General features: G+C 40.0%; 1 protein-coding gene across 6 annotated transcripts in view; it reads right to left on the reverse strand.

The window, feature by feature from the left end:
* Positions 1–7,974: 7,974 nt before the first annotated feature.
* KCNT2 (potassium channel, sodium activated subfamily T, member 2) overlaps positions 7,975–25,388 on the reverse strand; it is a 131,629-nt gene continuing 114,215 nt past the window's right edge. For 3 of the 6 annotated variants that reach the window (XM_005884094.2, XM_005884095.2, XM_014531613.1), the window contains 6 exons: positions 22,824–22,925; positions 21,113–21,196; positions 20,112–20,240; positions 17,916–18,216; positions 12,010–12,094; positions 7,976–10,434 (listed from right to left, as the gene is read on the reverse strand). In XM_005884094.2, the coding sequence (XP_005884156.1) occupies positions 10,323–10,434; positions 12,010–12,094; positions 17,916–18,216; positions 20,112–20,240; positions 21,113–21,196; positions 22,824–22,925 (813 nt within the window). In that variant the 3' untranslated portion in view covers positions 7,976–10,322. Of the gene's footprint in view, positions 10,435–12,009; positions 12,095–17,915; positions 18,217–20,111; positions 20,241–21,112; positions 21,197–22,823; positions 22,926–25,388 lie in introns of those variants that run through there. The other 3 variants (XM_014531615.1, XM_014531614.1, XM_014531616.1) reach the window with 3 other exon arrangements.

A 25,388-nucleotide genomic window follows, 5' to 3' on the forward strand; every position in this document is an offset into this window, starting at 1 on the left:
GAAGTCACATAACAAATTAGTGACATTGATATATGGTCTTAAAGACAATAGAAATCAATTAGGTATGCTATGTAAATTTAGGCTAATTAAATAAACATAGCTAATTTCCCCACCAACATGCAAATGCCTTTAAATGGTTTATTTAAAAAATGAAAATGTCATTAATTTAGTAGCTAACTAAACGTTCTTCATATACTCTATTAATTTTAAAGTATGTTATTCTGATCTCGACTTAGTAAAAGATTTAGAAAGCATCTATAGTCCAAAAACAACTAGTAGAAACACACTACACACTCTTTCATCTAAACTGGCATTTACATTTTATAAGACCTCTGACTTCACTAGATTACAATAATTTCATATTTGCTACATTATGTCCTATTCCGTTTAATGTATTCATTATTGACACTGGAAATTTTGGAAGTATATGGTGAAAAGCAAGATCTATCAAGATATATCAACTATACAAACTGAAAAACAAAGAGAAAAAGATTCTGGGATGAGTCTCTTAAGAGCAAACATTCTGAGAGGCAATGTTGAAAGCTGCCAAGAGGCCCAGCATGCCTCTGTCCTGTTCTATTGGCCAAAATAGTTACAATTTCTGTCCAGATCCGAGAGGGTGGGGAAGGGCACTGCGTCTCTTGGTGAAGAATCACCAACATTCCCTCTCAAGTGCAGTGGGGGTATTCTTGCAGCCATCTTTGGAAAATATAATCCGTCACATAAATATTTGTGGAGGTTCCAGCATGTGACATTGCTGTGTGCCTCAGAAAGCATACCCCCAGAATCAGCTAGCCATCTGGAATGGCGCTCAGGAAATAACCAGCATTCCAGGGGGATGGGGTTGAAAAACAAGGAAAGTTAAGGGGAAAACGGGAAGAAATGTAATAACTAGTGGACATTCTGTGAAGCGTGCCCCGGAATCAGCTAGCCATCTGGAATGGCGCTCGGCAACGAAAATTCACATCGCGTCCTACACGGTAGAATGTGCCAAGAGTCATAAGCAGAGGACAGAAGGCTGTGGGGTTTCGAAGGAAATGACCAGCATCCCAGGGGGAAGGGGTTGAAACACAAGGTGTGTAAGAGGTGACCCTGGGAGGAAAGTTGGGGGCAAAACGGGAAGAAATGTAATAACTAGTGGACATTCTGTGCAAAGATCAATGAGTATAGAAGAGCTCTGGGAGTTTAAAAACACCTGAAAAGTATGTGGATATTCTAGGGTGGGGTAAGGACATGTTCATGAGTGCTGGCAATCCCTCAGGGAGTATTCTCGGTGTCTGAAGTACCTAAGCTAGTTATCTTCACAGCCACCCTATAGGTTGTAGTACAAATAAAGGACGTGGGGTTTGCAGAGTTTCAACAACTTGCCCCATACAGAAAAGAGAATTGCAGAGCCCATATGCTCTACATTTCACCCAGTGTGAATGAATCTGATCGGGTATTTAGTGAAGATTCAAAGAAGGGTAGAGACAAGGAAGTACCATGAATATAGTTATGCTTTGGAATAATTGGTTTGGCTTCCAAAGAGAACCCAACAGAGGAAGGGAGAGCAGCCAGGAGGACATTACAACCGCCCATTCCAGGCCATGTGAGGCCTGGAGTCGTGGCCGGGCAGAAAAAATAGCAAATAGGGAATAGATTTAAAGGGACTTACCGGCTTAGCATTGGACACGACCACTGATTGTCCGTGCGTACATGACACGTATGGAAAGTCGTGGGTCAAGGGTTAAACCAGAGTCAGAGGGATTAGTACAGATGTGGTCAGAAAAGACACTTGAAGATAGAATTGGTCTTTGAGGTAGTAGTAATGCCTTAAAAGAGCAACAGCCAACCAACATCTCAAATGAGAGGCATGACGGCATCTCAGGAAACCTGGAAGCCATAGCCTTGACCATAAAGGAAAGAGTAACAATACCCTGGACGCTCTCTACACGTGGCACCAAGAACATATGCGAGGCAGGCGGGGTTCCCCGTGGGCGGGCCTGCTGCTTTATTACCTGCAGAGAGTTCCGACTGTTCACAAATGAGCAGCTACACAGCCTTCAGCAATGTCTTCCTGCTTCTCACCCACACAGAGGCCCTTCTAACTGGAAGGTGACAGTGAGCCGAGCTCACAATTCCAAAAGGTGCTGGTCTGTTTCTCTCAAAGAAGGAGCCAACATTCTGATGGTGGGCAGATGGTCATTTGTCAGTGCGACGCCCACCTCCCCTGACTGAGACACGAAATGAACAGGGTAACGTTCCCTCAGATTCGTCAGCGTGATCTCTTCCCTCGTGAGTGATGGGTTCATAAAGCCGTGCTGTGTTTCTGTAGTGATTTTAATTAAAGTCAATATTATATATTAGCTTAATTTCATCTGTACGGCTCTCCTGAGAGAAGGGAAGTTATGATATTGCATGTTATTATTCAATAGAATTAAATAATGGTGAAGAATGTTACCCAGAGGAATGGATTAACTTATCCAAAGTCTTACCATGACTATAAAATCAGGACAGGTATCAGAACACCCAATATCTAGAATTGATAGTATTTCTCCTGAATTTAAATAAATTTTTGTCAATAAAAACCAGATCATATTTAGCTAAATAATATTCTAGGCCATGTCTATACCCAACATATTTACTGGTCTTAAAACTCTTAACCCCTATGAAACACACATACTCTAAAGATAACCATGTACTCATGTGTGGTCACATATGTGTACATATTCATATATACTTGCTATATATTTATAGACTGTATTTATATACAGTATCATATGTAGTATTTATATGCAGTGAATTAAAAGTGTTTATATACAACAAATGCTAATGATTCCCAAATATGGTCTTTTAGGAAACCAAATGAAAGTTAGAAATTCAGTGTCAAATCAAAACCAAGCTTATGCCAGCATTGGACTTCCTGTGGCATACTACTCTCATTTCCGGTTCAGTTTTTGTGGGGAGGGGCACGTTGATTGATCTGTATAATATCAACAGGAGACGATGAGTTCTGTTCTTTCTCATCATTGATGTTTCTATCTCTCTCTCCCTCTCCCTTCCCCTCAGAAATCAATAAAAATATATTTAAAAATAAAACATTATGAAATTAGACTGATAAAATTGGAAGTGCTTTGTATTTCAAGATAGAATTGGATGACAGAAATATACACTCTCATTTGCAAAGATGGCCTCATAAACATCTCCCCACCTCTAGACCCCTGTTCATGCATACATCCAAGTTTTAACTTGCCTAATATTTGCAAGGCGCTGGGATGGATATACAGTAAAAAGATAAATATATCTGCTCCCACTGATAAAATGATTAATAGCAAAGGTGGGTAGTGATAAACCAAGAGTTAGAAGTTTAGCAGGATGTTCTATGCAACTACTTCTATCTCATCTTCAGTTGAGGCACCACACCAAGGAAGCCACAAACCGAGTCAAGTGGGAGACAGCCCTGAATGGCTTCCGTGGAGGAAGCAAGCTAATACAATTCAACATCTCCATCCAGAAAGATGGGGGCTAAATGACTACAAGAGGCCCCTTCCCGTAGGACTTACCCAGTCCCTACCCTGCAGCTCAGTCCCCGGAAGGAAAAGATCCCGGGGGTGATGAGTTGGGAGAGTTAGGGCAGCCTCCCTGTAGATTGCAAATGCCCACAATTCCACGAGACTATCACTTCCAGTTCTAAACACCATGGCACCTTGAACTACCTCTCTCAAAACATTGCAGAACATTTAGTTACACACCAGTCTACCTCCTGCATAATAAGTATCACACCCTTAAGACCAGGAGCCAGATATATTTTTATCTGTTTGTTTCTTGAGAACTCTAATCAGTGAGGCAGGAGGAAAACCAGAGATAACTGGAATCCCAGACACCAATGGGAGATAGATTTTTTTAAAATATATTTTTTATTTTTGATAGTATTACAGATATCTCCCATTTGCCCCCCATTTTCCTCCCTCCTCCCAGCCTCTACACCAGTGATGGCGAACCTATGACACGCGTGTCAGAGGTGACACGTGAACTCATTTTTTTGGTTGATTTTTCTTTGTTAAATGGCATTTAAATATATAAAATAAATATCAAAAATAAAGTCTTTGTTTTTACTATGGTTGCAAATAATTTCTATATGTGTCACGGCACCCGGGTTAAGTTAGGGTTTTTCAAAATGCTGACACGCCGAGCTCAAAAGGTTCGCCATCACTGCTCTACACCCTCCCCCCACGTCTTCACTACCCTATTGTCAATGTCCATGGGCTGTGCATATGCGTATATAAGTTCTTTGGTTTATCTCTTCTCGTCCCCCAACCCCACATCGAGGTATGTTTTGAAAAGGGGAAAGCAGTCCATTGGTTAAATGCTGCTGATTGGTTAATGAAGATGAAGACCGAGAATTGATCATTATTTTTAGAGTATGAGGATTCTTTGTGAGTTAGGGAGGCAGTATTGTAGAGTGGCTAAGACTGGTTACTAGCGACAGGCAGGTGGTTCTGAGGGTGAGTGAAGCTGCTGAATGTGAAGTGCCCGGGACATAGTGAGTCTGTATTGGTGGGAGCCATGCTTAGTAATATCTCTACAGAAGCAGTTTCAGTAGAGCGGAGAGCACAAAGCCCTAGTTGGGGAAAGTTGAAGAGGGCTTTGGAGGAGAGGAAGGAGTGCGTATTCCTTGGGGGAGTATTACCATAAAGGGAAGCGGAGACGTGAGCTAAGAGCCGGAGGGCAATATTAAACTGAGAGCAGTTTTATTTTAAGAGGCGGGAAATAATAACAGCGTGTATGCTAATGGGAGTGCTTTCAGTAGCAAGAACATTTCTCAGTGCAGGAGAAAGTTAGCAGAATTACTCAAATGTCCTTAAGGAGGAAAAAAAAATTGTTTAAAACCATGGGAATTGGCAGAAGGGAGATAAAGGAGTTGTGAGTGGGGGCAAAGAAGTGGATAATGGTGAACCGTGGACTTGGTGGGTTAGAGGATCAGTGGTCATACAAAGGAGTTGAGGGTAGGAGCCGTGGACTGCAGATCCAGGGGCTCTAAAGCCAGACAGACAAGTGAGTTTAGGCGGATCACTTCCTGTGTTTCTTTCCTCTCCCATGTGCACATGCCCCGTAATGGTCCCTACCAGCTTCATCAGCTCTTCCCTGCATTGCTGCCACCTCCACAAAACCTTCCCAGATGCATAGAACAGGGTGATTGCCCCTTCCAGATGCCCCTATGACACTGCGCTTCTCATCACAATGCATTACAGTAGCTGGATGACCCCTCTGACTCCTCCTAAGAGGCTCAGAGAGACCTCAGGGCCACATCTGTGTTTGTAAAAACAAACATTTTTATTGATTTCAGAGAGGAAGGGAGAGAGAGAAAGAGATAGAAATATCAAAGATGAGAATCATTGATCGGCTGCCTCCTGCATGCCCCCTACTGGGGATCGAGCCTGCAACCCCAGGCAAACATGGAATTGAACCATGACCTCCTGGTTCATAGGTAGACACTCAACCACTGAGCCACACTGGCAGGGCCAGAGCTGTGTTTTCTACATGGCCAGTACCTGGCAGGAAGTGAATATTCAGACAGTGTTTTGGTCGTTGCAGGAAAACACCTGTGACGGAATCAATAAGCCAGTCCCTTGGTGTGGTAGACAGAATAATGGCTCCCAAAGATACCGTATCCTGATTTCCCCAACCAGTGGTTATGTTACCTTATAGGCCAAAAGGGACTGTGCAGCTTGATTAAATCGGAGACGATGAGATTGTCCTGAATTACCTGCATGGGTTTGTCATCACGTGTCCTCCCGAGAGGGAAGCCAGAGGAGCTGTGAGGAAGGAAGAAGAGAGGCTGGAGGGATGCCCTTGATAATGGAGGAAGAGGCCATGAGCTAAGACATGCAGGCCGCCTCCAGTGACCACAAAACCCAAGGAGATGCCTGCTCCCTGGAGCTTCGAGAAGGAACACACGCCTTGATCTTAGCCATGTAAGTCTCACTCTGGACTTCCGGCTTCCAGAACAAAGATAATAACTCTGCATTGCCCTAAGCCAATAAGCTTGAGGTAATTTGCTACAGCAACAGAAATGAATAGACAGGGCAATTACATTGAGCGTTCCCTTGGATGGTAAACAGTACATTGCCAACTTCCGCCAGGGGCCTAATTTCCACCTCACTCCCCATAAACAGGAAGCTAGCGTTCCTCTGCTTCCTGTCACCCATCATGAACTCTTCAAGATCAGGAATGACATGGGCTTCGTTGTGATGATGGGTAACCGGGACACCGTTATGTCCTCCTGCCACGTGATGAGATATTAAGGAGAACCCAGCCTTAGAGACATGTCTCATGAAGCCGTGGGTACCGTTGGCTGTACTTGCCCCCCATCCCCATCCCAGCAATTCCTCCCGTGACTGACTCTCAGAAGCGGTCTGGCAAATGACACGTAGGTGGAATCCAATTTAAGAAAATACCGGCACCCAGCTAATAAGTCTTTGCACAGTCAGTTGTGAAAGTGACTTACGGTGACAACATGTATTATACACGCTAAGCCGTGTAAGCTTTCCGGACACCTCAGGAATTGGGAGGCAACGGGTGTTTTATTTTTGACGCCGCTAAATGCATCCACAGCTTGATGGCCCTCATAAGTAATCATCGGAATTGCCCGTCAGAGGAAAATGCCGGAGAGATTCGCCGAGGACACACCAACCCAGTAACCGAAGGTGTCACCATTTTAGGCCGCGCAAAAGTGAATCTGGCAGCCAGAATAATGAGAGGAGACGAGCCAGCCTCTGAAGGCTTAGATTTCATGTATTAAAAACATCTTCATAAAGACTATTTCTGTGCCCCTGCAGGTTTGCTGGGATGGAATTCATGTAAATTGCACAGAGGGTCAGCCAAAGAGCTGGCTCTGCACAGATCTTTCTCAACAGTTTATGAGACGATAACATTTCGAAAATTTAAATAACACAAAGGCAGTTTTTAAAATGACAGTAAAACAATAAAAAAGACTGTGTTGCCTAAGTCTAAGGTGGAACCCAGCCTCTTTTCGTTTGCAATGGAAAACTTTTACTCTTGGCCACAAGATGGTGATATCACAAAGCAAATCCAAAGACAGACCAAATTACAGTCCAAATTATTTGTTCTTTACTTGTGTTCCTTTCCAAGCCGTGCCTTAAAATTCTCATCAGTCAGCGTGTTCCCCTGACTTGCATTTCAAGATCAGTTCCCTCATGGGTTGTGGGAGCAGAGAAGAAATCACACGAGACATCGCAGGGGCTAATGGCACAAAGATTAAAAAAAGGAGACACCATGCCGTGTGAAGGCTATTCCATTGGAACTTTCGAGAGAACTTTTAAATCTTTCCACATGTTTATGGAAAATAATTCCTGCTGTGCTTGTGAGCAGAGAGCACACTCAGGAGACTTCTCCTAGCCCAGGGGTAGGCAGACGTTTTGTGTTGCAGCTACTCTGCCATTGTAGCAAGAGCAGCCCTAGAGAGCAGGTAAGACTGTTCCAAATAAGTGTAGTTACAGAAGTTGATGCAATTCAATGCTTAGGAATAAATTACCAAAGAAATGCAAGGCCACACACTGAAAACTACAAGACATCGCTGAAAGAAATAAATGAAAAGGTACCCCAGGTCCATGGAACAGAAAACAATATTGTTAAGATGACAACACTCCCCAAATTGATCAATAATTCAATGTAATGCCTATTAAAATCCCAGCTACATTTTCCAGTAATAAACAAGCTAATTCAAGCATTTCTATGGAAACGCAAAGGACCAGAATAGCCAAATTGATCTTAAAAAGAACAACAATGTTGGAGGACCCGCCATTCCTGACTCAAACTTACTATAAAGCAGCAGCAGGACGTGCATTTTGCTTTTGAAATATCAAAGTGACAAATGAGTTTTATAGGTTCAAAGCATAATGTGTCTAAACAATGAACGTTTAGGCAAAAAAAAAAACACACCAAGAGTTTTCATCATCAGAAATAATTTTATTTATTTTAAAGCAGTTCAATGTAACTGGTAGCAAAATGTTACATAGACAATAAACAACCTGTTCCCTTAGGGTTATAAGGACTATTATTGGCTTTATGTTTTATTTTCATGTGCAAGTGTATTTTAAAAAGGCAATCGTTTTTGTTAAAAGGCTTTTATTAGCATGTTTTTATTCTTTAAATAACAGAAAGACTAGTAAACTATCATTGTTACAGCAGGCTGTATGAATTGTGTTAAATAGTAAATTTGGATGAATATTCATAATCAAAAATAATTATTGTAAAATTATGAAATGGGGTTTTTAGTTTTATAGGAAACATAGTCATGTCTTAACTTAAAATCCTAGTCTTGACAGCTGTCATAATGCAAAAAGTCTTAACTTGAGATCCTGGGAAGAAACGGAAGATTCATAAAACCTTATGTTTATTCCTAACAATAACTGTAATGATGTAAAGAAATGGCAATCGAAAGAAAGACTGACTGTTGATGTGCAAATATGAAACAGGGTCAGTAAATGCATCGCTGTTCTCCAGTGCATATACTACTTTGATTCTGCCTTTAGTTTGAATAAAGTGCTTGTTAATGTGTGTTTGTCAAATACCTTTCCCATGTGCTTATAACATAGACACACCTATGCATACAGTCTTTGTTTTAAGGCATGCTTTCAGTTTTAAGTAACCTGTTATAAATTCCACTTCTCTGTCTGATGAAAGAAAATTAAAGGTAGGCTCTCCCTGTTGTAGACGAAATTCTTGGTGGCTTTATCATTCCAAAATGAGAGTAAGGTAAAGTACAAAAAATTAAAAAAGAAAAACACAAATAGGCATTTCATTCTCTAAGCCAAAATATAGAATGGCGATAATCTACAATTTCACATTTTATGTTTTACATTTTTAATTTCCATAGAATTATTTGGGGACTATTAGGTTTTCTTTCTCTCTGTTTTGTTTTAACCTTCCTATTTTCCTTTCAATTTCTCTGCTTCTCTATGAAAAAAAAAAAGATAAAATTTATCTAAGTCTTATATGTCCTATTTTCTACTGAACTGAAACTCAAGGTCAAATTCAGAAAAAAAGGAAAACTACAAAGTTGGAAGAAAAATAACTTTTTAAATGTACCAATGTCTCTCTCTACCTTAACACATTGCAACTAATGGACAACTATACTCTGTGCTTTTCTTTATTTTTCCGAAAGAGATTCAGAAATACAGGCAAAGGCCTTGGTGTCATCCAAAGTCAATTTACATTTCATTTATAACTGTCACGTTTTACCCGAGTTATATGCCATTTAAATGGCAAAACAATGTTTATTATATGCTTGATCCTCACAGTGTTAAACTACTGTATATTCCCATAGATTATTTTTCAAAATTAAATCCAAATCTTTAACATCAGTTTTTGGGTATGATTATTGCAATACTAAAGGCATAAAAGAGGACTTTTAATGCTTCAAATGTTCTTGTATTCTATAAGGAGTATAGTTTTGCTTCTTTGAATTTTAAATTACCTTTCTAATGAAATACTCTAAATAGATATATAAAAAATGTTGAAGCTCAATAGTCCAATGAAAATCACTGCCCATTTCAATTCCTGGATTAAATGTAAGTCAACAAATATGCTTTAAGTGTTTTCTCAATGTTAGGCATTCTTTTAGGAGAACGATCGATATTTGCTTTTTAATACACTCTCCTTGGCATACAATGAGGGTCAGACATAAAGTGAGCAAAAATTTCAGCTTCTCGATACTTCTTTTTATTTACTTTGGTTTCCTCGGTGTAGTAAAACATGCTATGAGCATCTCAAGTCCTAAAATAAACATGGTATCCTATGAAAAGGCAACAAAACAAGTGAAGGTGACTTAATATTCTAAAGCAAACTATGACTCCTACAAAAATGTCAGCCCACGAGTTTGTCATCCCTGTGTAGAGAAGATGATGAGCTCAATTTTGTAAAAGACCAGTTTTAAAGAATATAATATGATGCACCAAATAGAGCTGGATTTTTTCATTGACTTCCAGAAAACCTTAAAATTTGTAAAAATTGACTTCAGACAGTTCGGATTATTGTCAAACAATGCAATGAGCAGATTTAAAATCGAGTGTTTTCATTTAGGTTTTCCAAAACCATTCCATGGATGTCTTTCCAATATTACTAGGAGAAATACCAATAAGCAGTAAGTTAAATTTCAAAATAACCTATATTTCTAAGAGAATAGATTTGTGTCAATAAGAGAGATTTGAAGATAGTCCGGTCTAGTTTATTTCGTGCCAGCCATATTTTCCTCCTAAAATAGAGAGTTCTTTTAAGCAAGCTCCTTGTCGGAAAAAAAGAAGTTCGTTATTTTTGTGTTATCAAAGCTGAGTTTCCTCCCGTGAGTCTTGACCAGTGGCATTGCAGATGCTGCTGTTTTGACTGGGTTCGCTGTTGGGAAGGTATGACAGTGGATCTGGTCGGATTAAATATCTGATAAGAGAAAGCAAAGCAAATAACGGTAATAGTCAGTAAACACAAAACTAGTTCACGCCGACCCCTGAGAGGACTACTTCCAATGTACTTGTTCAGTGTTTAGGTTCTCTAAACGGTGTCTCTATTTAAACGTTGGCAGAAGGACTCCCTGTTGAGTTGGCCTGTAAAATTTTGCAGGGTTAGTATTAAGTTTTTGCTTCATTACTACTTAATCTTATTCTTTCATTTAATTAAATTGAATGGGGTAGCACTGGTTAATAACATTATGCAGGTTTAAGGTATACAATTCTGTAATTCATCATCTGTATATTGTATTGCATACCCACCACCAAAATCTAGTCTTTTGTCACCATATATTTGTCACCACTTACGCTCTTCTCCCTCTCCCCCACTCCCCTTCCCTCTGCTAAGAACCATACTATTGTCTGTGTCTATAAATTTACTTGTTTTGTTTGTTCATTTGTTGCTTTCTGTCTCATGCCCCACATATGAGTGAGAGCATATAGTTTTTGTCCTTTTTCCGTATGACTTATTTCACTCAGCATATTCTCAGGACCCATCCATGTTGTCACTTTAAATATCAATAGCATTGTAGGTTGGTAAAGAAAGCTAATATGCACTATGATTATTAATGCCATATCATCTAGTCACTTATTGTTCTTTGAATCAAATGAATGTTGCTCCTTCATTTAAAATGGACTTTTGGGAGTGATTTTTTTTTTTTTAGAAAAACATAAAAGGCGTGAGTATAACCCAAAATCGCCCAGATTAACTGATGTAGCTGCAAAAGTCCCTTCCCTAATAGTATTACTATGAGTCTAATAAAATAAATTTCTAAAATGTGCTTTATGTACTATTTGTCATGGTAGACATTTTTTGTTATATTTATCATTGCTGTAGTTATACTAAAATTTAATTATCTCAATGTCACAAATATGGATCATTATATGTGAATAATACACAGTTTCTGATGAATAAAATTACTAACTTACACCTTTTCCTAATATGTATATTGATCTACTTGACTTTGGCTGGTAGGAAATCTCAGGTCTTTGGAACTAGATAGTGTGAGATATTTCAGGTTTCCTTTTGAGCTGCTCTCTTATTATTCCACTAGGGTCCCTAGGCCTGGCTGGCGATTGGGGCCTTCTGGCTGCCAGCCGAGGCCTTCCTTAGTTCTGCACCACCCCCTGCTGGTCAGTGCATGTCATGGCGAGTGATAGAACTCCCAATCTCCCAGTCAAACTCCTGTGGGGACACTTTGCATATTAGCCTTTTATATATTTTCTCTTATTTTCCCAAATATATATTAGCTCACCAAATACAGAATTCATGCTGCCATTTCCTTCTTTTATTCCTTTACAATTCTGTGGTGTATTTTTTTTTATGGTATTACACACAGAAATACAGAAAATGCAGAATGTGTTTCTTGAGCACAAAAGTTAGACTTGGACATTTAAACCACAGGAATCATAGGGGCTATACTGGTGGGGATCAAAATAAAACATAATAATAATAATAGGTAGTTTCTGAAAATAAATGCCTTGTGTGTGGTATGTAAGGTCAACTTACACAACGTCATTCAACTCTAGTCTGGTGTCCGGAGATGGGTTAATCAGGATGTATGACAGGGTGCTCTGGTGGTCATTCATTTCATCTGGAAGACAAATCAGTGCCAGGTTTGTTATGCTACTTACAGAACATCGAGAGGATTCTTAGAGAGCATCTTATCTTCAAACCATAGAGCTGTCCAGGAGAACTTGCTATAGTGTTGTCCACCGTAGGATGGTGTACACAACTGACTATTTCCAAATGGTTGTCATTGGAAATGTCTGCCGGGCACTCCTTTTCTGTCCAATAGGTGGTACATTAAACCATCTAATTCTGTTCAGAACAACCACAGTTATCTTCTACCCTCGAAATGTTGACACTGAAATAGCTTGACAAGATGTCAACTTGATTGATTATGCTTTTATAAATGATAAAAAAAATGATTGTGGGTATAGATGGCCAATCTCAGAAAGAAATATTCCTGTGGGAAATTCTGTGAAGTATCATCAAATAACCTTGTGTTTAGAAAACACAACAGAAGTATATCTGGGAGGCTTGAAGGCCCTAACGATGTTTGACTCTGTCCCATGAGGTGTCTGATAAAAGCCATCCTATTGGTTTTGCAGAATGCAAAGGATCCCATGGGGCAGCATTGAAGTGTAAGTTTCAAGGAAAGTGTACAACCAAGTTATTTGTTCTTCCTTGAAAACAGTATCCAGGGTTCACCCCCAAAATGTATACACACTTTGAATACTTACTCATTCCAGTGGGTTAAATCTGAAAAGAAAGAAACATCCATGGAGCTACCAGCTGTGAAGTGTGTATACAGTTTGGGGGGATGCCCTGTATATGTTTTAAAGTCAAAGGCTGTGTCATTTTAACTTTGTCAGTTGCATTGGAGGACATCCCCAGACCTCAAGGTCAGAGCACTGACTTTGATGATATAAAGACACCGACAAAGAAAATAGCCCTGGCCCCTGAAGTTCTTAGCTGCCCAGGTTATAACACAATGTCAATGTGAACCCATGCGGACCCACACTTCAATGGCACTAATCCTCCCAGGGCAATGTTTTCAGGCTTTGAGGGTGTGTTTTTAAATCCCTGCTCTAGAGCCATCGGACCCTCCTAGGCACTTCAGTCATAGACAAGTGTGGCTCTTGAAAGAGGTACTACATTTTACAGTTTGACTCAAAACCTAAGAACGTATTACAGACCAAGGGAGACAGATCAATACATAACTGCATGCACTTAATGCAAATGACTTTCATAGGCCAATGTAGCTGGCCCGGTAATTTCCTGCACAGGGGAATACTTGGCATGTTCATCAAATGAGGGCTACCACTGTGTTTATCTAACTAAAATTCTGTCCCTGGACTAGAAAAGGTAATACTTTTATATTTCAAATTGATACACAGATGGGTCCTATTTTTAAAAATCTATAAATGAAAGTCCTCATCTTATAAGGTATGTAACTGCAGTATAACTAAATCCATCATAGTATGCCTGCAAAACTTTTACAATCCAAAGATCATCAAATTAATAGTCAAATGAAGAGATATATTTGGTTGTATATATCCCAAAGTAGATACAAAGCATTTTAATCTGCCATGGGGATAAGGTTGTCAGGCAAAATAGAGAGTGAACTGTGAAATCTGTATTTAAGATTAAAAAACTAACAAATTTTAGCATGAATAGGCCCCAAAGATTGCATGGGCCACACTTGTCCTAAACAATTTTTTGCTGTTTATCTGAAATTCATATTTCACTGGGAACCCTATATTTTCATTTGCTAAACCTGTCAATCCTACCCAGGGGAGGGTAGATGGCTGACTCTGGAGATGGAATTTCTGTGAGTGTATACAATGAGCCTACTCCAAATAAGGTACAACGCTGACTCAAAGGATATTGTACTGATACGAGATAACCGGGATCATCTGTCTATACAGAAAGCAATTTATGTGTGCTTCCTGAGAAGTTCTCCCCTGCGTGGATTTCCACAACTGCTGTACAAAGGAACAGAAATTAATAGGGCCTCCTGGAGACTAAAACATAACATAAAACATAATACTCTGAAATGCAGTAGGTCTAGTAGCATACCTCCTTCTCGTTTGTCTAGGTACGACTCAAATTCGTACATAAACAGTGGCAGCGTTATTGAACTTCCTTATATAAACAGCACACAGTATCACACAGTGGCATTAGGGGGAAAACAATCTTAACAAACAACTTCTCAGGCAACATCCGCACCCCGCCTTTCTCCTTGCTTATTAACAGGATGTCGTACTCATTTTTGGTTCTGGGATGAAGTCAGTATCTACTGGGGACTTGGTTTGCCTGTTACAAATGTAAACACTGCCTAGCAAATGGAGAGGGTTACAGCCGTAGACAGAGCGAGTGTGTCAGTAATTTTATTTTCCTACTCAAGTTTTATCATTCTGAAGATTTTGAGTTTTCCATGGACTCCAGGAATTGGAGCAAACATTTTATTAAGGAGTTCAATTCAATGACTACATATGGTTTATATGGAGACCTGGGTAATATCATGAAGAGACCACATCACTCCTAGTTTCTTTCCTCACCCACCCCTCACTGACTCCTCCTCAAGGTGAGGTTAATAGAAATTTTAAAAAGTAGCTGAGTTCAAAGCCATCTTCTCTCCTTATCTCTATAGTCCAACACTTTCCAACTTTTTTTTTTCACATCATGGAACACATACTCACATTAGGGTAAAGGACAAAACTGCTTATGGTGGGCATTGCCATGTGAGGGATGCCTCTGACCACCTCAGGACCCCCCCCCCCCCCCCCCCCCCCCCCTGAAGGTCCAAAGGCTCAGGATCCTGATAAAACATGTGACCAACTGATAGCACGCTATTGGATTAGGCAACATCTTTTGGGTAATTCAGTTCTAGACACTCAGTCTCTCATTTAAAAAATAATGCTTCTTTCCTTAACCTTCTAGAAATATGAGTGTTTTCCGGAGTTCTCTTGTCGTCTTTCATCTGGGGTTACTTCATCTACTCCTACGGCTTTAATCAAAATCTATATGCAGATGACTCTCAGGTCTATGTAAGCATCTCATTTCTTTCTTCTTGGGCACCAGGCAGCAAAAATCCAGCTTCTTACACAACATCGCCATTGGGATTCTGCCAGGCACTCAAATTAATGTATTCTCTTCACCCCAACATATTTGTCTTCTTTTTCTATGTTCCGTAAGTGTCACCACCTCTTAGATGTTCAAACGAGAGCCCTCAGAAGTCATCTTTTGACTCTACCCTTTCTCTCTCCCTGATGTGTCAAGGCTGATAAGTCAGGGTAATCCACTCCTTCTGGAATAGGCCACACCTACTCAGGGACAGTCAGATTCCGGCTCGTGGTTGAATCAGTTATGATGCGTTGTGTGTAGAGCATGTAGAACATCTTTCATTGGTGAAACACTGCAGGCCCCTGACGGCGGTGCAGAAAGTACATGTGGTCTGGTGGAAACGCACCAACGTATTGAGTCGGAGTCATCCACTGAAGTGCTGATGCGAATGTACACCAGGTCAGGTGACCCATGGAAATCATTTAAGTCCAGGCCCTGTTGTGTCGCCTGTAAGAACTCCATTTGTTCACGCATTCCGTGTGCTGTTACTGGGTTCCTGTGTGTCAGGAAATGTGCAATTTGTTGGGGATACAAAGATGAAAAGATGAGTAAGACAGTCCCTTTTCCTCAAGGAAGGAAGGCAAACGTGCAAAATGCTAATTGTTTTAAAGCACACATCCTCAAGGGAGATGACATTGCTACCAAAGGTGCAAAATTTGTTTTTGAAGTGGGCAAAAAAAAACCCACCTCTGATATGTAAAACACTGATAGATAGAGTACTTAAATAGACATATGCTAGATCTGTGGTGTTAACTGAATGCCAGTTCTGGGCTAAGCACACTATTGTTCATTATCCCCTTTGTCCTATACGACAGACCTATGAGATAGGTGTTCTGAGCTGCACTCCCCAAATGATAGAGGTTAGATGGTTCATTAATTCTACTGGCTGACACTGGAATAGAAGGTCCATAAAGGCAGAGGTCTTGTCTGAAGGGGTCATTGCCCCATTCCCATGCCTGGAATAACGCCTGGAACAGTGCTTGGAGGGTGGCCCAATAATATCTGTTGAGCAATGGATGAATGTTTGAGAGTTAGAAATACAGGGAGCACCTGGCTCCCATGATGTGGTAGGTTCCACATCCTGTTGTTATCTTTATGTGATTGGGCATGTACAGTGCATTTAGAATGAATGGGTGGGTCTGTGGATAGATAGGTGGATAGAATGAACAAAAAGAGAAAGAAGAGAAGCGTAAAAAGGTAGACTGTATCCTTTCTTTCTTTCTGTAAAAGTGAGTGTGAGAATTACATTAACAAATTTATACTAAAAATTATAGAGTATAACTAAATGATAGAAGTGTTATTAGCAGAAACATAACATGTTCCCTGGTGATTCTCCCATGCAGTTAGTTGGTGCGTTTTGTGTCTCTCAGAGCCCAGCTGTGATCCGCCTCACTGCCTCCAGCACCCGTGGAGGTTATTATGATTTTCATGAAACACAGCTGGACCTGGACAAACAGTCATTTACTAGAACTTTCCAAAAGAAGAGACTGTAGCTGGATAACAACTAACAATTGGACACAGAAATATAGGACTGTAGTTCTATGAGAAATACTATCATACTTAATAAATCGGCAATGAACTACTAACATTATTTTTAAATGAAAATCATTGTTCCCTTTTAATGTGCTTCCTAATGTAAGACTCTGCTTGATCATCCTAAAATGATGGGTCATGAATGAGTCCACATTTAAGTAGGAACAATACAATCAACAACCAATGAATCAGGGCCATAAGGAGTAACGAAAAGTGTTCAAAAAGCATCTAACTCTGTTCCTGGCCAAGAGTGGGAACTCAGTAAATGTTTTTCCCTTTATCTTCAAAGACACACAGCTAACCTCTTCTAAACTCTAACTGTGTTGTTGAAAATCGCTCCCTGTGGGCATTGCTTCAAGTTGAGACTTTCATAGTAAAGATGATACGGGGGCAAATACGGACTGCTTCCTGTTTATCCTTAACTGCACGAGACTGCCATTATCGGACCTTCTGGTCTACCCAGGTCACATGTGCAACAAAACAGAACCCTTGGCATTTGGGTTTCCTCTAAGTTGACTGAATTTCTTTTTAAAATAACATTTATAGAGTAATAAGGGATATATTTAAAAATTATCTTTGCATTACTTATTTAGGCTGTGCCAAATGGTCTATATTGCAATCATAGATCAGCACAGAAGCCTATCACTGAGACAGATGGAGGTCAAGCAGTATTTGAGCTTTACATGATAGGTTTTGAAGACATTTTATTTCTGGACAACAAAAACCTAAACAAATTTTGTAGGAACATTTGGTGTGTCTATAGCTAGTACATTTAGTTACTTACCAAAGCCTCAAATTCAGTTTATTCCAGACTGTAGAATAAGATGTGGTGTGTGTGTGTGTGTGTGTGTGTGTGTGTGTGTGTGTGTAAGCCAGACACTGGAGCCAGACAGAACAGAACATAAATCTCAGTCATGCTATTAACAAGCTAATTAGAAAGTTATTTGACTGAGATTCCTAAGGTCTAAAATGGAAGAGTCTTTGTGAAAATTAAAATGAAGATAATTCATCTAATGTATTCATCACAGTGCCTATAGAGAACTAAGCAAATACTTAAAACTTTGAGCACTTTCACTTTATTATCATCATCAGAATTTTCCGGAAGCGATTCGAGACGTGCCACTAGTCCCGTCAACTTGACCTCTGAACCAAAAATGTGATTCTCGACTTACTAAAGGAGAACCAAGGCTACAACGACTAAGGGCCAGCAATCACAAGTCCATAGCATACAATATTTTGAGCGAGCATACCATATCCCACTGTAGAAAGACCCAAGTGTTTCATTCTATTTTTCACAAGTTCAGCAAGCTCTTGTCTCTCTGACCTCCTGTAGAGGTTCAGTCGCTGCTGCGTTATTTTCTCAGCTGTTTTACCAGAGTGTCTGGGACCTTTTCTGCTCAGCCTTCGGGCCCACTGCATGCTCTTTCTCCTCAGCAGGGGGTGGTCCGACTGGTCGCTGGACGTGGAGTTGCGGTGGTTGCCTCGGTGATGACCTTGGTCCTTGCAGTCTTTGGTGTCTTCCCATTCCTCCACACTGATTGATATTTGAGACTTGAAAGGAAATGGACATTGAGAATTAGACATTTTAGGGAACGATGTTAGCCTGGGGAACTGTGACTATGTTTGCTCATGCCTTGATATTATCGTGTAACTCATGAGAGTTTTCACAGAAAGAGCCAAGTCATAATCATTGATATTAACTTTGCATTAAAAAAAATACTATTAGAAAATATGTTCTTTTGGAATGATATATAAACCAGATAAAAATATCTTTACATCCTCCAATCCAAGTTTTTATGAAATGATTTAATTTTTCCACATCAATTTTTTTATCAAATGATTGTTAACATAGAGTTGTTTGAAACCACAAAAGACATGAGGTATTTTGTAACTTTATTCAAACAAAGTCCATGTAGTGGATTTTTCTAAATCTACCACACGTAGTTCACATGAAATTTAAATAAGATTATGAAAACTGTTTTGTTCTTGGAATGAATAATATTTTAACATTTATTAAGGTATTGCCTTTCTAAAGATGGCATTGGGATGTACTTTATAAAATATGATTTTTTTTAATTCCCTCATACAACCCAGAAGAAATCAAAAAGCACTATTTAATTCATGCATTAATTATTCACCACATCAAATGTTTTCTGATTAAGATATTAAGAAATATTTCAGGAACTCTTTGAAGCATTCTAAGTGAAAACATGTTGTAAATATTAACATTTCACAAAGGTAGTCTAGAATTACGGCTCTTCTCTGTATGAGGGGAAAAAACAATGAACAAACTCATACAGTCCATTGTGATGGGCTCTTTCACGACTGATCGTTAAGTAAGAAGCTCTCCTTTGATGCTAAGCCCCTAATAAACAAAAACTCCCTGCTTTCAAATGGTTGCTTTTCATACCAGGAGGTCATGTGAAATACAATGCCCATCAAAGCGAAGGTCTGACTCTCTGAGAGCATGGGCCTGTGCAAACCTAGCTTCCTGCCCTTGCACCCGCAGAAGCATCCATGAGCCTGCTGCCTCTCCCCTTCCCTGGACGCAGTTTCAGCGCCAGCTACGCCAGGCCTGTGTTGCTGGCTTTCAGAATAATAGAATTCAAATTGCCAATTGAAGTTAAGGCAGGAGGCGATCCAACAAATCCTTTCCAAGTGAATATAAATGACGGAGGCTCAGGCAATGCCTCACACACATTACCTCGTGGCAGGCTAGGGAATTATCTCACTCTTAAACTCAATGAAAAATAGGGATATTTATCTACCTTTCTATTTCAAAACAGCACTGTATCCGAGTGATATAAAAATGAGTTAGTTCACCTTCATGTCTTCATGGTAAGAGAGCATTTTATTAGAAAATTTTTAGAAACCTTATTTTAGCTATTAGAATTGAAGTCGGAAATACTACAAATTTTAACACCATGGTTTTGCAGTAGTGGATACCATTTTAGGTCTTAACTTCCTCTAGTCTCACCTACTTGAGACTATCTCTTCTGTGGAAGTGAACAGCATGAGCCCTTGAGTCATATCTACCATCAGAATAGAATATCAATCTTTGTTCGGTCATTTCAGTTTATATGGACTTAGTAAGAAAAATGAAAACATGTCCATTTCTTCATAGCTGGGCACTTGGCTTGTAGAGTTTTGTCCATCACAATCTTAAATGTATTTGGTGTGATCTTTCTCATCCTAAGTCTCTGTAATAGTTTGATTTCCTACAAATATGTAGAAATAATCTTGATTTCCTACAAATATGTAGAAATAATCATCTCACCAGACCAAATACTCAAAATATTCTGTTCCTATAATGTCACTTATCCCTCAAGGCATGAAACCATAACCTAGTAAATGTTTTAAGGGAGAGGTTTGTGTCTCTTCTGATAGGGCTGGCTGCCTTCGATCGGGTTACACGTGAACTCTGGAATATTTTGATAGTCCCAAACCTCAGACGTAGCGAGCTTCTGAGATTCGGTCCTGTAGATCCCTATGGGGACGTCTCCGCTGGAGGAACACAGCTTCTGATAGAGCCGGGCGTACGTTCTGATCCAGAGGTCCTCCTCGGTGATCTTTATCTGGAACACAGGGATTATTGACATCTCAACTGCTTCAGAAATAACAACCCGGTGGTTATGTTTTCACTTCTTACAGGTGGAAATTGTTGATATCTTGAAATCTCAACATGCCATTTCGTAAGTGCTCATTCATCTGTGTATTAAACTTATTGAAGGCACCCCATCGCAGCCTTATTCCTGGGGCTCACCCCAACCTAATAAAGCAGCCAGTCAATGCGGGGCAGTATGACATTGGATTAGCTCAACCTCGGGAGACAGCGGTCACTGGTAATCAGCTGGGAGTTGTTGGAAAAGCCATGGAGACTGTTTTAAATGGTGTGATAACCAGAGGCTGCTGCCGGGGCTTAGTGGACAAGGTCTGCTGCTGATGAAACTCTTAACGTACAAAGGACACGCCAGCACAAAACAGAATTGTCCATCCCGAGTTCTACGAACACCCATGTTGAGAAAGATGTTAGCAGAATGAGCACAGGGCTCACAGAGGGGGGTACACATACTAGTCCTTTGTTAATCCTCAATTTGAATTGTTGGCAAGTCACACCTTAAATACACTTAGACACCGTATACTCTTTTACAAACAATTACAATTCAATTGAACTGCGTGAGGACTGCTTGGCTGCAGTAAGGGATACTGTTTTTCTGACACAGTGAGGAAAAACACCTGTTCTGAATTCTGAACAGCTATTGATCTTGATTATTTACTTCAAATAATGTTTTCCCTTGAACTTTTCCTAAGGAATTTTAAAAAACTTTTTTTTGAGCACATATTAGGGGGGAAATGGCCTAGAAGAATAAGCCTAAGTACATTATCGTTGGACTTCAGACTGTTTATCGGAACCATCCATCTTTTATGCCAAAAATGATTAACTTACAGAACAAAGGAAGCCCGATCCTGGGATAGTGTCCAATCCCAGCAGGAGTCTGGTGATGGAAATCATATAATCCTTCACAAACGACTGCGATACAAACAAGATGATGAAACGTGTGGACTGGCCACAGTGTGAGCATCATATTACTGCTAACAGGCTGTTTCTCCTAACACATCAGGAAGCCTCCATTAAACAGGAAGTGAAAAATATATCCCGTGAGTGGCCTAAATACACATGTCCAGTTAGCTGTTCATAAGGAGACATGGAAATATTTATGCTCAAGAATATCTCGATATGCTTACATTTTATTCATGCTGTTAGACATGATAAAAACATTTTTAGATTTTTAACAAAGAAATGAGTTGATTTAAAATAGAGAATGTCATAAATACATGGAAGAACTAATATTTGCAAGGAAATATAAACGTTTTACAGATTAAGCTCTATTCTAGTAGAATAATTTTCTAATATTTCAGTAACTCTAAATATTAATGAGTTCATAGTTTAGTAATAAATATTATCAGACTCTATGTGCTGACATATAAAATATATTTTGATATGTTGCCAGAACACTACTCAGTAGTGAGAGCATTCATAATGCTTCCTATGTCTTTGATTTAGTCTTAGCTGTGGGTGAAATGCAAACACATTTCACCATGACATGTACAAACATTCAATCAATTAAATGAAACTAGAGGCCCGGTGCACAAAATTCATGCAAGGAGCTCAGCCCTTGAAACCCCGGCTTCGTCCAGAAGTTGGGACAGTCATTCTGCTATTTGGTCTAATTAGCATATTAGCTCTTCATTATATAGGATGACTGCCCTCAGTTTGATCTTCAAGTACTAAAATTGGAAAAATAATCATCTAGTTATTCTGCATAGCAAAGACTTTTAAAAAGTTATGCCTTTTAAATAAATCTACTAGACTACTTTCTTTTTTAAAATATATTTGTATTGACTTCATAGAGGAAGGGAGAAGTAGAGAGAGAGTGAAACATCAATGATGAGAGAGAATCATTGATCAGCTGCCTCCTGCACACCTCACACTGGGGATCAAGCCCACAACCTGGGCATGTGCCCTGACCAGGAATTGAACTGCAACCTCCTGGTTCATAGGTCAACGCTCAACCACTGAGCAATTAGCATATTAGCTCTTTATTAACCACTGGACAGGCTAGACTACTTTCTTGATTACTCATTTATTTTACTGATGCTGGTATCAGAAAACTAAACTCTTCCATCCAGAGGAGAACATAAGAAGACATGCCCATTCCCTTTGTTCAAGCCAAAGAAATGGTTCATCATTTTATTGGCATGAATTTGATATCTTATCTCAAAAAATACATATTATAAAATAGGCGGCTTTTTTAACCTAGTGATTTTTTCTTAGATATTTTTTGGTCTAGTAATATGAATGTAGCAACATTAAATTGCCAAAAAAAGAAAAAAAAATACAACCTTGTAGGACCCTGGTACTAAAGCATGCCTAAAAAATATTTCAGAGGTTATTCTGGAAAATAACATTTCTCTTACAAAATGTTTTATTAAATTTTATGTCATTAAGTCCATGAAATAAAACATTGAATTACTTTCAGAGCCCAAGTCAAGTTAATAGCTCCATGAGAAACACCAGACACATTATTTATTTAATCAAATCTCAGTGAAATAGGAAAGTACACATTTTGAGAGAGAGAAAGAGAATTCTCGCCTACCTGGTAGAGAAGCGTATCCAGCATGCTGATGCTGAACACCCGCCCGGCAGCAAAGGGCAGCCGGAACATGAAGGCCAAGTTCGAACCTCTCTCTCGTTCTTTCTGTCCAGAAATTTGAGATGGAGACATTTGTGAGCGTTCCATATTTTACATTTTTCTTCTTTTTTTAAAATATATTTTTATTGATTTCAGAAAGGAAGGGAGAGGGACAGAGAAATATCAATGAGGAGAGAGAATCATTGATCAGCTGCCTCCTGCACACCCCACACTGGGGATGGAGCCCGCAACCCGGGCATGTGCCCTGACCGGGAATCGAACTGTGACCTCCTGGTTCATAGGTCGATGCTCAACCACTGAGCCATGCTGGCCGGGCCATATTTTACATTTTTCTGCCTAGTTAAATTTTCCTGATAACATGTGAAGAACATATTCTAATTGTATGATTCTTAGCTATGACTGTCATGACTTCATTCATAGTTATATTTTGAACATGTAACAAGGTATTCAGCTCATCATCCATGCTCCATAAACATTTATTGGCCTGAGTTTAAATGCAGATTCTGTAAAATTTTGCCTTGTTGCTCTGACTTCTACATCCTTGCCTGTTTCTCCCAGAAGCTAGCTAGCTCCATTGGTAGCATGTTGCTCTGCCGTTCACACTGTAAAGTGTTACATGGTTTGCAGACATGAGGGTTTGCATTCTGACACTGACCCTCTGCCATTAGCCGGGTGTCCTCAGTTCAGTTCAATCCTGCCACTAACTACCCAGAGTTGGCCCAGCCCACCGGACTGCCCTGTGCCCATCGCCCTTCTGCCAGCCAACTGCACTCCCCTCCAGCCAACTGCAAATTCAGGGCTTCCCACACTCCCTCCAGGTTCAAGGAGCTGCAGTTAATTATTATCATTTTATTGTAGAGAATGCAAATAAGGAACAGATGAAAAGATACATCTGGGCAGGTCTGAGCGACACTCTTCTCTCAGGTCAACGTGTTCGCTGAGCAGAACAATCTCCAGTCCTCCTCCTTCAGAGCTTTTAACGAAGTGTCACGACTTAGGCATAATTAATGAGATCATTAGCCACGTGACTAAGCTCAATCTCCAGTCCCTCTCACCTCCCTGGAGCTGGGGATGGGGTGAGAGGCTGAACTGTTCAACCTTCTAATCATGTGGGTCGTTTTCCTGGCAACCAGCCTCATCGCTAAGCTACCTAAGGGCCCCTCCAGGACCTGCCTGCTTAACTGCAAATCAGTCATGATTGAAAGGTCTGAATAACAAAAGTCACTCCTGTCACTCAGGAAATTCCAAGGGTTTTTTGAAGCTCTGTGTCAGGAACAAGGGACAAAGACCGAATCTATTTTTCTGATGATAATACCCCCCTATTCATCTCACATTTTCATCACTTCGCCTCGTCCATCAGGGTGTAATTACCGTATGATTGCTGGGGTGGAATTGTCGTCATCACTGGGGAATGGTGATGGTTCGAAAGCAATTTTAAAGGAAGTGGTCTTGAAGCAAATTGTGCCATAAGCATGAATAAAAGGCTATTTTATGAAATGCATTGAAACAAGAGAAATGAGATGCGTCGAGAGGGAAATGAGATGGAAATTTCTGTTTTCGCAATTATTGTCTTCCTCGTCTCTGTTGCATTATTACTTGTCACATTTCCCCTCTCTGCTGAGCTGTGTTACCAGGAGTGTCAAGGACGCCACGTGACCAATGACCAAGCATGGGACATGTTATTGGGAAAACAGTGGCAGGAATTGGAATATTCCTGAGAAGAAGGGTAATGTTGTACAAAACCACCCAGCAACAAAAGGTGGACCACACCAAAAAAAGGGCCAATGAAAAGGAAAGGCAAGCAGAACCATAATGTTCAGGAAATGGCCTGATAGGCGTGACAGATCTGACAAAAATAGTGTGAGATACTGCACTTGGAAAAATAATATAAAGGCCCCGCCGGTGTGACTCAGTGGTTGAACATCAACCCATGAACCAGGAGGCCATGGTTAGATTTCAGGTCAGGGCACATGCCCGGGGTCGTGAGTTCAATCCCCAGTAGGGTGCGTGCAGGAGGCAGCTGATCCATGATTCTCTCTCATCATTGATATTTCTCTCTCTCCCTCTCTCTTCCTCTCTGAAATCAATAAAAATATATTTTTTAAAAAGAAAAATAACATAAATGGAGCCACTTCAAAATGGAGTGAGTAGACACATTCTTGTCACACATAATTCTGCTATAAATCATGCTTTTAATTTATGATTAATGATGATAGAATAAGATATTCCATTATATTCACTTATGATAGAAATAGTTCAAATCCATCAATTCACATTTTTAAAAAAATCTATACGTTACCATTTTATCCCCCACATAGGAATTCAAAGCAGCATTATTATTTTTATTATTTCACTAGAGGCCCGATGCACGAAATTCGTGCAAGAGTAGGCCTTCCTTCCCCTGGCTGCCGGCTTCCCTCTGCCACCTGTGACCCGGGCTTCCCTCGCAGCCCCAGCTTCATCAGGAAGGACGTCCGGAATGACGTCCAGAAGGACATCCAGTCTAAT

The sequence above is a fragment of the Myotis brandtii genome, unplaced genomic scaffold (genome assembly GCF_000412655.1).
Source record: "Myotis brandtii unplaced genomic scaffold, ASM41265v1 scaffold816, whole genome shotgun sequence".
Taxonomy (NCBI): domain Eukaryota; kingdom Metazoa; phylum Chordata; class Mammalia; order Chiroptera; family Vespertilionidae; genus Myotis; species Myotis brandtii.